The 15,006-nt window shown below is 46.6% G+C and overlaps 1 protein-coding gene across 1 annotated transcript in view; it reads right to left on the bottom strand.

The window, feature by feature from the left end:
- DOCK2 (dedicator of cytokinesis 2) overlaps positions 1-15,006 on the bottom strand; it is a 448,493-nt gene that overhangs the window by 80,937 nt on the left and 352,550 nt on the right. Inside the window, exon 29 of the mRNA XM_052659358.1 lies at positions 11,268-11,346. Coding sequence (XP_052515318.1) covers positions 11,268-11,346 — 79 coding nt within the window. The remainder of the gene's footprint in view (positions 1-11,267; positions 11,347-15,006) is intronic.

The raw sequence follows: 15,006 nt of genomic DNA, 5'->3' as shown, positions 1-15,006 counted from the left end.
AAGTAAAATAAAGTGAAAATAAAAATTTAATAAAAAAAAAAAAAAAGGGCATGGATCTCAGTAAGAGCTCCAAAGCTCTGGTTAGCCTTATTATTCTTTTCATTATTCTGGTGACTTCTTTGGTACCAAAGCAAATAATAGTACAACCTGGTGCCTTTGGTGCTCAAGAGCAATTATTATAAAACGTCATGGCCCTGAAAGGAGCAGGTGGACGAAGCCCATACTTGTCCAGCATTCTCTAAATGTTCACTAGCATTTAGAGAAGGGTAACACCAGCTAGAGAAATCACCTGCCAATGAGGCTGTCATCCTTCACTCAAAGATGCTCACTGGAGGTTTCCAGTGGCCAAGACTAAGTGAAAGGCAGCTATACCTTTGGTAATGTCCTCACTGCTGTTGCTTGTAAGCCACACTTGGGTTTGTGGCTCCTATTTCAGAGAAAAGCAAAACAAGCCCTTTGTTTTACCATGGGCCAGACGCTTTCCCACATATCCCTCCCTCCATCTCTCAAAACCTGGCAGCCGTTATTAGACTCATTTTACAGATGAGAAGAACAGGTGTGGAGGGGTGAAGTATTTTGCCTAAGGTCACACAGCTTGTTATGCATACAGCAGAGCTGGGGTTTAAACCCAGGCTTACTGACTGATGGGGCTTCCCTGGTGGCTCAGAGAGTAAAGAGTCCACTTGCAATGCAGGAGACCCAGGTTCGATCCCTGGGTTGGGAAGATGCCCCCCTGGAGAAGGGAATGGCTACCCACTCCAGTATTCTTGCCTGGAGAATTCCGCGGACAGAGGAGCCTGGAGGGATACAGTCCGTGGCGTCACAAAGAGCTGGACGTGACTGAGCGACTAACACTTGCACTTTACTTTTCACTACTGATTGATACTCAGGTCTCTTTCTACATGCTGTGGTCTGTCTTTGGCAGAGCCTATACTGACACATATTCACAGAACATCTTCAGTGGGCCAGGTATCATCATGTGGGGCCAGGGCCGTGGCTACACAGACAGCAGTTCCTGCCCTCGCGCAGCTTATACTCTGTTGAGGGAATAGCTTTCCTTCTTTTACCTGAAACTTTATTTCTCACAGTCCAAAAGACCAAGTCTTTCCGGGGTGCAGTGAAGTGACATCCTGGCTTGTGGCCCCCATAAAATCAACTCAGCACACAGAGCCCAGAAGGACCAGATCCTATCCCTCCCTTCCTCAAAGTCTTCCAAAGGTGGCCCATCACTCTGAGAATCAGATCTCAAGCTCTTCTGTTTCCATAGTAACCTCACTTCCAAACACAGTGAAGGTCAGGGTGTCTCAGCCACACCAGCTGCCCTTCCTCCTGGTGGCCCTATGACTTGCAAGTTCTGACAACGTGTTGCTTTGGTTGCTCAAGCCCAGAGCTCACATCTCGTCCTGTTTAAGACCGAGATATGAGACTATGAGCCGAGGCAAGGGAAAGCCTGGCCACAGGACATGGAATGGGTTATATTTTAGGGTGAGAAATTCCTGAATTTAGGGGATTTCAAAAGAGTAATCAGGATACAACAGGAAATAGATGTGTAACAAAGCGAGCTGAATTAGCATTGCTTTTGAGAAAAATTCCAGAAATCTCACACCTAACATGTTTGAGAACAGCCAAACATGTCAAATCTAGTGAAACTTCTTACTGAGTTCTACCTCTATCCCACCTGACTTAGTCCCTCAAGAATGTTTTATGTCACCCTATTCCTGATTTTCTTTTTCTTTAAAGTTGAGATATAATTCACATATCATAACATTAACTTTTAAAAGTATACCATTCAGTGGGTTTTACCATACTCACTAGCAGATTTACTACTATTTACTAGTAGTAAATCATCACTACTATTTAATTTTAGAACATCTTCATCGTCCCCCAAAGACACCTTCCACCCATTAGCAGTCGCTGCCACTGCCCCATCCCCCTCAGCCCCTGGCAACCACGCAGCTACTTCAGTCGCCGTGGATCTGCTCCTGCCATTTCAGACAAGTGGGGTCACGAACTGTGTGACTCTTCAGGTCTGGCCCCTTCCACTGAGCATAACGTTTTCCAGGTTCGTCCACACTGTCACAGGCATCAGTTCTTCATTTATGTCTATTGCTGGATACTGTTCTGGGTGTTGGTATATACAGATAAACTACATTTTGTTTGTCCAATACGGACATTTGGTTTGTTTTTACCTTCTGGCTTTTAGGGCTTCCCTGATAGCTCAGGTAGTAAAGAATCCGTGTGCAACGCAGGAGACCCTGGTTCAATTCCTGGGTCGGGAAGACCCGCTGGAGAAAGGATAGGCTAGCCACTCCAGTATTCTTGGGTTTCCTTTGTGGCTCAGCTGGTAAGGAATTCACCTGCAATGTGGGGGGCCTGGATTCAATCCCTGGGTTGGGAAGATCCTCTGGAGAAGGGAAAGGCTACCCACTTCAGTATTCTGCCCTGGAGAATTCCATGGACTATATGGCCCATGGGATTGCAAAGAGTCGGACACATCTGAGCCACTTTTACTTAGCTTCACTCTAAAACTGAAAAAAAATTACAGGAGGAAAATTAAATATTCTTGGGCTTCCCTGATAGCTCAATTGGTAAAGAATCCGCCTGCAATGCAGGAGACCCCAGTTTGATTCCTGGGGTCAGGAAGATCTGTTGGAGAAGGGATCAGCTACCTACTCCAGTATTCTTGGGCTTCCCTTGTGGCTCAGCTGGTAAAGAATCCACCTGCAATGCGGGGAACCTAGGTTCGATCCCTGGGTTGGGAAGATTCCCTGGAAAAGGGAAAGGCCACCCACTCCAGTATTCTGGTTTGGAGAATTCCATGGACCATATAGTCCATGGTATTGCAAATTTTTTAGGGCTTCCCTGGTATCTCAGAGGGTAAAAAGTCTGCCTACAATGTGGGACACATGCAGGTTCAATCCCTGGGTTGGGAAGATCCTCTGGAGAAGGAAATGGCAGCCCACTGCAGTATTCTTGCCTAGAAAATCCCATGGAAAGAGGAGCCCGGCGGGCTACAGTCTGTAGGGTCACAAGGAGTTGGACATGACTGAGCGATTTCACTTAAGCTTAAGCTTTGGCCTTTATGGATAATGCTGCGATGAACATTTACATATGAATTTTTGTGGGCCTATGTTTTTGGTTCTCTTGGATACACACTTAGGATTGCACTTGATTTTCTTTCGACTTCCCTCCTTGAAGATCTTTGTGAATCACAAGACCATAGGTCCAGTGCTTCTTTTTCTCAGTAGATCAGAAAGTATGCCCCCCAGCCTGGATGGGAGGGAGGTTTGGGGGAGAACGGATACATGTACGTGGGTGTGTGCACTCTCACTACAGCCATGCCCTATGCACTGCAGCCCGCCAGGGCCCTCTGTCCATGAGATTCTCCAGGCAAGAACACTGGAGTGGGTTGCCGTGCCCTCCTCCAGGGATCTTCCTGACCCAGGGATCGAACCCATGACTCCTGTAGCTCCTGCATTGCAGGCAGATTCTTTACCGCTGACCCACTAGGGAAGCCTGAGTCCCTTCACTGTTCATCTGAAACTATCATAACATTGTTAATCAGCCTCACCTCAATACAAAATAAGAAATTCAAAAGAAAAAAAGCAGTAATGGTAACGCTGAGTGTTTCACCCACAGCCCCCCTCCAGTTCTGCCCGTGAGGCTCCGTGGGGCTGACCCTGGGACTGAGGGGGGCTGTTCTGGCCAGCAGCTCCACGGAGGGCCTGGGAGTGAGCAGAGGCGGCGACTAGACACAGCTGGACCCTCGTGCCACCTCCTCCCTGCACCTTCCTGACTCTTGCTCCTGAAGAGTCAGAGCCAAATGAACTAATCTGGCATTCCAGGCAGTTTCCAGTGTTTTCTCCTACAGCGAACTGCCTGTTCCAGGGACGGGGAGGAACTCGTCTATTCAGACTCACAGAAACAACACGAGCATCTCGGTCCCCATGGCTCTGTTCGTGGTGGTTCTCACACCTGCAGCAGCCAAGTCTCGTCCTTTCATCAAAGCCCAGCTCAAGACCCACCACCTTCACCAGGCCTTCCCAGAAGGCAGAACTCATCGGGCCTGCTCAGCCCTTCCAGATTTGAGCAGTGTGAGTAGGCGCAACCAAAGATGTGGATTCATTCACTGTTTCAGTGTGTTCCACTCACTTCCCGTGGCGTGACGGTCCAGTGGTTCAGAGCATGTGCGTCAGTGCCTCCCAGACTAGGCGACGAACACCAGTCTCTCTTACTGGCTGAGCTGTTGTTGGCTAGTTACTGGACCTTTCTGAGCCTCATTTTTCTTACTTATAAAATGGAAAAAATCAGGGTAACTACCATAAAAAAGTTGTTACAAGTGCTGGATGAAATAGGATGTGCTTGGAGGCCTCCACCAGCACGCCGTCGATGGAACGCGGATGCTGGCCACGGGGCTGGCTCTTCTGTACGGTCCACCAGTGCCAAGGGTGCTGCCTTCCACTTGCATCCTTGACGCCAAATTCTGCACAATGGCTTGAATACAGTGCTCCAGAAAATACTTATTTATTGATCTCCATTTTGTTAGAGAGATTTTCCAGTTGTTTCAGAAGATTTCAGGTTTTTCTTTCCTCCCTGCCCCAAGCTGCCTGGTGGCATTTTATTAAGAGCCTTGCTGGACGGCTCAGAGAAGCCACAGAATCTTTGGCAAAACGCACAGGTTCCTTTTCCCTGGGGAAGAAGTAAGGTGATTTCTGATTGGTTATTTCATATTTTGAAACCACAGGACAACAGAAGGTTAAAGCTGGGATAAATTTACAGGTCATCTGATCTAATTCTATTCACAGATGTAAACAGTGAGATCCAGATAAATTAAAGAGCCACCCAGTCATACTGCTATTGGGTGTAATTAGAACCCAGCTATTTTAATTAACTCTCAAAAATTATAAATGTAGTATGCACATAGTAAACAAATTAAACGGTTGAAAGGTTAAATAGTAAAAGTTATTTTCCATCCTACCTTGGACCCTAGTCTAATTCCCCAGAAGAAAATATTGTTAACAATTTACCGGCTATCCTTCCAAAAATTTTTGTGTATAAACAAACATCTGTGTGGACGTCCCTTTTCAGTCGTCTGCCCCACTTTGCTGTTTTCTCTCATCAGCATTACTCGCAGATGCCCCCGCATTAGCGTGTACGGACCCGCTTCACTCTCTTCGCTGCTGCACGGTCTGCTGCCTGAAGAATGCGCGTCAGGCTTACCCAGTTTCCTATTTACAGACATTTAGCTGGACTCCAACTTGTTTCTTCTTTAGCATCCATGCTGTAATCAGCATCCTTGTTTATACATCTTTATGCATGAGAGACTTGCGTAGTACCTGTTCCTAGAGGTGGGACCACGACGGCCCAGGGTCTATGCAGACTTTGTCACTGTTTGTTTATTGTCTTTGTTGTTTGTTTTCATAGGTACTATCAGGTTGCCTTCCAGAATTCCAATCCAATTACCAGCTCCCTTGTCATGGGCAAACTCCCCTAACTCTCTTTCGACAGTATCTAAAAGGGGGCCATCCCAGACGGTGCTAGAGCTAAAGAACCTGACTGCGGATGCGGGAGATGTAAGAAGACACGGGTCCGATCCCTGCGTTGGGAAGATCCCCTGGAGGAGGGCATGGCAATCCACTCCAGAATTCCTGCCTGGAGAATCCCTTGGACAAGGACCCTGCTGGACTACAGCCCATAGGGCTGCATAGCATAAGACACGACTGAAGTGACTTAGCAAGCATGCAAACTACCACCCAGTTTTGTGATCTCAGTTCAAAAATCACTTCCTGGAGAAGTCTTCCCAGCTCGCTTGGACTAAAGCAGATTGACCCTCATTTCAGTCTGTTCACAGGACTCAGGACATATCTTACGCCGAAGTACTGGGCTGGCCAAAAAGTTCGTTCGGGTTTACCATGGTACAGAAAAGCCTGAACGAAACTTTTGGCTAACCCAATCATTTATTCTGTCTCCTCTACCAGATATAAGCATCATGCAAGCAAGAACTTCATCTCTTTATCTTCTATTGTACATCCAGTGACTAAGATCATGTCTAACTCAGCATACGCTTAGGAAATATTTATTGAATGCATTCACTAATAAGCCTATGCCTGTGTCCTTGTTAAATCCTCCCCAGAAACTAGGCTATTTGTATTATGGTTCTCCCCATTTTTACAGAGCAGGCGATTGAGGCCCAGAGAGGTTGAAGAACTGGCCCAAGGTTCCACAGTTACAAAACGGTGAAGCTGGCATTTGAATCCAAGTGTATGTGTCCCCAGAAGGTCTAGGCTTGAGCTACTCGGCTCTTCTGCCGAAACTGCTTTTCTTGTTCTTTCCTAATATCCCATTAGCCTTTTTTGCTGGTTGAGGTTCATCCACTGGTTTGTCAGATAGCTTTACAGCAGAGATGTCAAGAATCTTTGATCCTCTAAGATTCTTTGTCAGTGGCCTTGAATTATTATTTACCCCAAATTCTTAATTCAAAAAATAAAGGCCCAATACCCAGGGTTGCTAAAATGCAGTCACTGTACCCTCCCCTGTGGTGGAAAGACTCAGGTGCCATGGCCATTCTGAAGATGCCATTAATTTTGGGAGTGAAAGTTTCCAATTACAGATTCAGGTTGGGAGCATCAACCAGAGGTTGTCTGTGGCCCTCAAGCGAAGCAGGCAGGGCCACAGACGCTGTCACCAAGCACGTGACCACGCTCCTGCCTGGAAGAGGTGTCCTGCCGTGGCCTCCCAGTGGGGAGTGCTCTGGGCCTCTGCAGGGCTTCCGTGAGTGCTGCATGTGCCCCTTCTCTCATTTTTTGCCATCTCGGGTTACACTGCCCATTACAGAGACCAAGCCTGCCCTCAGTCTTCCACAGTGGCTGGGGATATGCTGGTAGGTCTTCATTTCACAGGGTCTCCAGTATAGGTTCAAAAATGATCCCAAGATATCTGCTGCCCAGCTAATCCAGAGCTGCCTCAAGACTAAGGCTGGAATTAATGAAGGCAGAGCCAATCAGAGCTCCCCAAGTGGAGAGAATGGTTTTAGTAGCAAGCACATACTCGCCTCAGATGGAAAAATTTACCTGGAGCCACAGAGCACATCTGGTCCACTGATTTCTGGGCCACAAAGAGTTTTTAACATCTAGAGGCTAACTCCACAGCCAATCATTGTCAAGACCTCTACCCCAGGGCCAGGAAGACCTAATATGAACTGACAGTGTTTCTGGAACTACACAGAGCTGTCTGTTAGGCACCCTATTTCTGAGAGACAGTACAGAATAGTGAAAAGACAGGCCTGGGGTTGAATTCCAGCAGCCCCACTTAACAGCTAGATGACCTTTAACAGGAAAATCAATCACTTCTCGGAAGTTCAGTTTACTCACCAGGAAAATGGATATTTCCCAACCTAACAGAGTGTGATAAGGGTCAAAATGCCGTACATCAACGCCTAACAAAAGTTAGTCATCTTCTTCAAAAGCTTAGATGCTAGAAGATGGATTTATAGTCTGCTATTGAGACTCCAAGGTCCTTGAGGGCAGAGCAATGTTCTGCTTTGCTTTTGAATTTCTCAAAGTAATAGTCTAGACTCACGAAAACTGCTCTTAAACAAAAATTCTCACTGAGTTAAACTGGAAATTTTCTCTTGGTCTTCCTTGACCAGGCAAAGAGATGTGAATGTCAAGGCCCAGTATCTCGAATAGGCCTGGGAATGCAAATTTTTTTAGCTCCAAGCAAGAAATGTCATTTTTGTAATTTCCGGGTCTCATCACCTACAGACTAGCACCCACAGAGCTTCCTGCCTTTTTGCCCTTTGAATCATAAAACCACAGTTCCAGAAAAGATACTCAGGATAATCTCTTTGTACTTGCCCCACCTCTGGACAGCAGCTGCCCAGGCCAGCAGCACTTAGTGATGGATGCTGTTCCTGTTGATATTAAATGCATAATTAATGAAACCATAAGAAGGAAACAAGGCGTGTTCCAGCAGGGTACAGAGAACAAATTCATTCTCACATGAGTGGGGTGACGTAGAACAAAGATAAGGTTGAAGAATGGTCCTCTTCTTGAGTGCTTCCCAATAAATATCTATGGAAGTCTCATTCGGAAAAGAGACTTATTTCACTTTGTAATGTTGGCCACTTTCCAGTTTACAAATTCCGTGGGTGCGACAGTCCTAGGCAGTGTTGTGGTGTCCAGAAAGGGGCCTCCCGACGGTCCTGTTTGCGGAGGACTGACACAGGGGTTCCCAGACCTGGCGTGTCTAGGAGCACCATTGCCATCACCACGGTCACCATCGAAATGAAAACTACTGTAACTGTAATGAGCTAATACTTCTTAAACAGCCACCACGTCCCTGGCATGGTTCTAGGTATTTCCCGTGAATTAGTCCTCTCAATCCTCTCCACAACCCAATAACACAGCTACTATCGGTGCCATCATTTGCTGTGGAGGACAGTGAAGCACAGAGAGATTCAGTAATTTGCCTGAAGTCACAGAGCTCCTAAGCTCAAACCTTCCATGTATGAAGCCCCCACTTCTCTGGGCAACTTTCAGATGCCGATCTCCTTTCAGGAAAATTGGATAAACCTGAGAGAACGGCATGAATCTGAGCTTCTCTTGGAAAGTATCCCCTTAAGACCATGGAGGAGGCCAGAGTCAGGAAACCCAGGCTGGGGCTGCCATTGCCAACGCCCATGGAAAGAGGCGAGCAGACCAGCCAGCGGTTTACGGCACAAACGCGGCCGTGCCGCTGGCCCCCAGCAGTGCTGTTCCAAGCTGCCCCTCAGAAAAGCTCTAGCCTTATCAACTTCCCGGATCACGTGCTCGTAACTGGAGCCTGCAAGCTTCTGGGCCACACTTGGAAGGGGATCAAACACTTCTCTGGATTCAAACAGCCGAAGCGACATGTTTTGTTTCCATGTCAAAGATTCATACCTCTCACCCAGCCCTGCCAAGCAATCAACCCAGTGTGGGGGTGAAGCTCCAACTTTAGCCTGTGGCCGCAGTGATCTGCAGGCTCCGGTGCCAGCCACTGCTGTGTGTTCAGGCCACCTCTGCTCTGACATGCTGTGTGACTTCAGGCTCATCTGTCTGCTCATCGCCTGGGAGTCTCAGTGCCCACATACCCCCAGCAGAGAAAATCATAGCCATGGTGACTACCTTGCAGGGCAGTTGGAAGGACTGAGAAAGATAAGGCAGAAAGTGTGAGATCCTGCACATACAACACTGTCAGAAAAGGGCAGCTGTTCTTTTTATCATCATTATCATCCTCGTTCAGTTGCCTGATTTAAATACAAGGTAGTGGGGGAGAATCGTATTCAAAGATGATGTGGTGGTGGTTTCATTGCTAAGTCGCGTCCGACTCTTGAAACTGAAACTGAAACTGAGGTCGCTCAGTCGTGTCCGACTCTTTGCGGCCTGTGGACTGTAGCCCACCAAGCTCCTCCATCCATGGGGTTTTCCAGGCAAGAATACTGGAGTGGGTTGCCACTTCCTTCTCCAGGGGATCTTCCCAACCCAGGGACCGAACCCAGGTCTCCCACATTGCAGGCAGACGCCTTAACCTCTGCACCACCAGGGAAGCCCGACTCTTGAGACCCCGTGAACCATAGCATGCCAGGCTCCTCTGTCCATGGGATTCTCCTGGCAAGAATACTGGAGTGGGTTGCCATTTCCTTCTCCAGGGAATCTTCCTGACCCAGGGATCGAACCCAGGTCTCCTGAATTGCAGGCAGATTCTTTACCAACTGAGCTATGAGGATAATATTATTCAAAGATAATATTTATTGAGTATTTATAGGCTGGTGCTGCTAGCAGAGCGGATCTCACAAACCTCAGCCCAAGTGTCACCTCCCCAAGTTGTTGTTATTCAGTCATTCAGCTGTGTCCAACTTTTTGTGATCCCATGGAACTGCAGCACACCTGCAGCACGGCTTCCCTGTCCTTTACTATCTCTTGGAGCCTGCGCAAACTCATGCCCATTGAGTCAGTGATGCCATCCAACCATCTCATCCTCTGTCGTCCCCTTCTCCTCCTGCCTTCAATCTTTCCCAGCATCAGAGTCTTTTCCAATGAGTTGGTGCTTTGCATCAGGTGGCCAAAGTACTGGAGCTTCAGCTTTAGCATCAGTCCTTCTAATGAATATTCAGGGAATATTCACCTCCCCAGGGAGTCCTACTTGTGCCAGACACAGAGCATAGAGTCTTTGTGGCCTCATACTCCCAAACTGACTTTCTACCAGAGGAAAGACAGAGAATGGGCACGCAGGCAAATGAGAAAGGCAGCGCCCAGCACTGTGAAGAGACTACTAAGGGGCTAAGGGGCAATGTGCACTGACCCCGGGGCTGTGGGGACCTTCAGAGAGGACCGGGTAGGAAGGCATCCTGGAGGAGGAGTGTTGGATCAGGAACTGCTGGGACCTTCCTAACAGGTGAATTTCCCAAGTAAGCGCACGTTTCCATTCTGGAAAAATCCCTTCAAAGTAGCAAGGGGAGGTGTTATGAGCATTTTACAGAAGAGTCCGCTGAGACACAGATGCAGTCCAGGCCTTGCTTGAGGTTGCTCGGTGGGTCAGAGCCCAGACAGGAACTGAACACCCAAGACGAGCTGGCAGAAAAAGCCGTTGCCCCAGTTTGCTGGCTATTCCCTAAGCTTGTGCTTGAAAAGATCCTGGGGATCAGGGGCTTCCCTGGAGGGGGAAATTCCCTTTTAAGGGTCTTCTCTCTCACACCTCAAGCCAGAAATAGCAGCCGGGCCTGTCCACAAGGCTTTGAGGAGCTGGTTCTTCTTGCCGGCCATGAGCAAATGTGTCGCCCTGTATGCCCAGGGCCTCTGGAGCTCACAGAGGGCCCAGGTCTTGTCTGCATGCTAAAAGTGATTTCTGGACGTATCAGAAAGTCACAGAGTTTCATCTTTCAATATCTAAGAATGGCTGCTGTTCTAGGTACTGGTGAATAAAAAAGTGAAAAAAAAAAAAAGTGATAAGTTTTTAAAAGGTAGCACCCACTCTGACAAGGAATGAATGCAAGTCTCTTCTTTAGCACGACACATTACACAGTCACATTTGCATATGCTCCTCAGTTGATGACTATTTAATCAAGGACTGGGTTCCAAACGCTAAGTACTTCCTTCCCTCCCCAAACCCGCAGCACTCTGTGGAGACCCCCCGAGGCACAGGCATAGCTCCCACGTGTTTCGGGATGTGTCTGATGTGCCACCAGCCAGGTCGCTGGAACAGCCCTGCCAGGACAGTCCAAGGCACGCCCAGTGCCTTACACTCACCTGGAACTCAAAGTTCGTGTTTTCCAGGAATTTCTGGTTCATGGTCTCTGCAAACTTGTTGATAGCTCTCAGGAAGACCCTGGAAGAGGGGAGAAGGTCAGCAGGCCATCTGAGCACGCTGCCCTAGATGTCCCTCCCCCGTGCTTCAGCCTGAAGGGCCCTCAGGGGGCACCCCGGAGGCTGAAGGAAGAGGCCGGCTGACCCACATTAGCACCTGCTCACACTGCGGACCTGGGGCCACGTTTACCTGGCCCTGTCTGGCTTCCTTTAGAAAATGTATGTTGTCTTTTGTTCACACTGTTACAAGCTTGTGGCAGAAAATTCATGTCATCCAGAAAGATAGGAAGAAAAATTGCCTCCCTCCAAATAAAATAAATAAACAAGCAACACACCAGCCATCCTATCATCTAGGGAAAACCATGCTTGACATTTTGATGAACGGAATTTCAAAGGTCTCCCTAGACATATATACACAAACCATATTTTAAAGATAGCATTTTGATAAATGGGGTTAAATGATAAATTCTGTTTCACAGCCTCTTTTACTTGACAATAAACTGTGTGTTCCTTTCATGCCAATGAATTCAGATACATATCATTCCTTTTAATCACTGAAGAACATTCTATCGTATGGCTGCATCACAGTTTCTTTCATCAGTCTTTTACTGACGGACCTTTACGTTGCTTCTCAGCATTGCCTCTTATAAACAGTGTTTCAGTGACCACTCTCTTATGTATGCCTTGCATCTCCCATATATACCTCTTCTCGGCCCTTCTCTTGGAAGTGGTAATGCTGATCAAATCTTATGCTTATTGAACATTTTTGTACCTGTTGTCAAATTGTGTTTCTTCTTGAATGTCTTGCCATCCATCTCTTCCTCTCCTTCCCCACTACTGACTGTCCTTGTAGCCTTTAACTCTTGCCCTTTCAACCTCTAGAATGCCTTGCCCTGTGGAATATCCCCAATCCTGTCGATCACCCACTTCAGTGGTTCCCCAAGGCCCACGGGTAAGTCCAAGATCTCTCTTTTGACAGTGAATGTCCTCCATGACTGTCCCCGCCTTCTTTGCTAAGATCATCTCTCATGGCCAATCTATGCTCTAAGTGGCTTTCTGAATGGACAGCTGTGTTCTTTTGTGTAGAATCCCACTTCCTTCTAAATGCTTTAGGACATGGTCAGTTGCATCTTTCAGGACTCCAAAGACAGTCAGGGCAACTGCCTTTCCCAGACTTGATCACCGTCTACGAGAAGTTATTTCTATTTCCACTGTGACTCAATAATGACTGTCTCCTCCACTGTACTTGCCTTGAAGTCAGAGAACCACTCCATAATCTCATCTCCAACCTACATGCCTCTGACTCCCAAATGTGATATCTTCATCCCTGGCCTTTCTCCTGAGCTCCAACTTACATTCCAGCTCTCAGCTCTGTGCTCTCACTTGGATGGCTAATAGGCATTTCAAACATACATGTCAAAAGCTCAGCTCCTATTACCTGCCTCTTTCTGTCATCTTTCCATCTAAGTTAACAACAACTCCATTCTTCCAGTTGCTCAAGGTGTGGGGAGGACTCAGCATCCGTAACTTCCCTCTCTCTTACATCTACACTTGACCTGTAAGCAAAACCTCTCAGCATCACTTTCAAAAAACATCTAAATTCAATTACTTCTCATCACCCACTGCCCACTGAAGCAAGCCACCATCCTTTCTCTCCTGGATTTTGCAGCTACCTTCCAACTGCTACATGCCTCACTGTGGCCAAGTCCCATGGTGCATGTGTTTGCAAAATCTAAGAGGCAGGGTCCAGACCTTACCTGTATCATAGTCTATAATTTTTGATTAATAGTAGACAGTCAGTAATTTCTCTACTGAGTGGCTGGTCCAGAGGAAATGTCTATTTGGTTACCCATGGGAAGCCAGAAAAAGAAAGTGTTTACTAGGAGGTTATTGCTTTGTGTACTAACTGGGACTCAGTTCTCCTTGGGCGCTTCTGAGAGACTGTATTGAACATACTGGAACATGAGAAGTATCCTGGGCTGTTTCCCCATTAATGCCAGCCCATCACTGGTTGAAAGTTGCTCCTAGAGACTTTATGTCCCTAGCATTTCTGGTCTACCCTGCAGGTGGGCTGAGCAATCTCCTATAGCCAGAAAAAGCCCAGGGAATGAAGGAAGACAGAAGCTCTCAGGATGCACAGGAAATGTCCATCTAAGCGGCAGATATAATTTGGGTGGGCCATGAGTGTGGGAAAGGCAACTATAGCTACATCAGGCATTTCTTCTGTTACATCAGGCATTGCTTGTAAGGAAGCTGGGCCGGGTGTTCATTAAACACTAAATGTTCACTGAACAAAGACGGTAATGCATCCTGGTATCAGGATCACAACATTTGTACACACACGTACACACACACAAAATGTGTTTTCTAGCTTTGGTACTTCTCAGCAGTGTGGATTTGGGACATGTTAATATCATGCTTGACATTTACGTGTCCTTGCTTGCAAAACAGCAGCAGTGTAACCCCTTTCACAGGGTTTCTACAGGGCATAAAGGCAAATGTATCGTCAGTGCTGAGCAGAGCGCCTGCCACAGGGTGACAGAAGCAATATGGTAGCTATGGCCACCCAGACCCTCTGGATAACTTCATTCTTCTACTGGCAGGGACCTCTGACAGCAGAATGGACAGTCAGAGGACAAGCTGCAGCCAGCAGGACTGTGTAAAGACAGGAAATAAAAATCCCGCAGAATCTTCCACCCCATCAGGCTGCCAAAAGTGAGATCTCTTCAGTTTTGTTATTCTGCCATTTGCTAGTATGCCTTTGCAAAAACACTTATGTTTTCTCCTTAAGGATTAGTATCTGATTCCCCAGATGGAAAGGCATTGAGTGGCTGTCATATTATGTATAAACATCTCAGACTGTCTAATATGATACCAAAATGAGGGGTTTTACACATTTGCAGCAGCAATGAACTACCAGTAGTTTCAGTAAGTTATTATTTTGATTGTCAACCTAAATCTGTCTCTGCCTCGCAAAGGCCAGTCCAATAACCAGGAATTAATTAGTCCCCTGTGCAGATGGTAGGGACTAGTGGCAGATAGGGGCTGAAAGACAGTAAACCAAGGCTCCTCCCTCTCTCTGGATTCTTCTGCAGCCATCCTTTGGAAATCAGAATATCCCTTGACTTTGATTTGCAATATACAGGTTTGGAAAAGCATGTCTTTTATATTTTCTAAAAAAATAATTGTGCTTAAAGCCTAAGCATTAATTTGTTGAAGTGGGTTGTAATGAAAACACACTCAGCTCTTTCTGTTACTTTAAAAAATGAACTTGAATTGTTGCAAACAAAAATTCATAATCAAATATCAACCTAATAATTCCTGTATTTCCTCTGAGATGCTTAGCAGGCTCTAAAAAAGTTAGTAATAATCACAGTCACAGGTACCAACAAGCATCAGGCTCTGCACTAAGTACTCGGCATGGATTACTTTCTGTGTGTGTGTGTTTTTTTTTTTTTTTCATTTTTAATTCTCACATTAGCTCTCTGACTTAGATAATCATTTTCATTTTAGAGACATGAATTTAGTCGACTTTCCCAAGAAGCCAGCTAATACATGTAAAAGTAGGATTTAAACAAATGTACAGTAAAGGCTAATACAGTTTTGCCAAGAGAACGCACTGGTCATAGCAAACACCCTCTTCCAACAACACAAGAGAAGACTCTACACATGGACATCACCA

The sequence above is a fragment of the Budorcas taxicolor genome, chromosome 20, assembly GCF_023091745.1.
Source record: "Budorcas taxicolor isolate Tak-1 chromosome 20, Takin1.1, whole genome shotgun sequence".
Classification (NCBI taxonomy): Eukaryota; Metazoa; Chordata; class Mammalia; order Artiodactyla; family Bovidae; genus Budorcas; species Budorcas taxicolor.
Note: the sequence above shows the minus strand (reverse complement) of the source record. Positions and strands in the feature narration are given on the sequence as shown.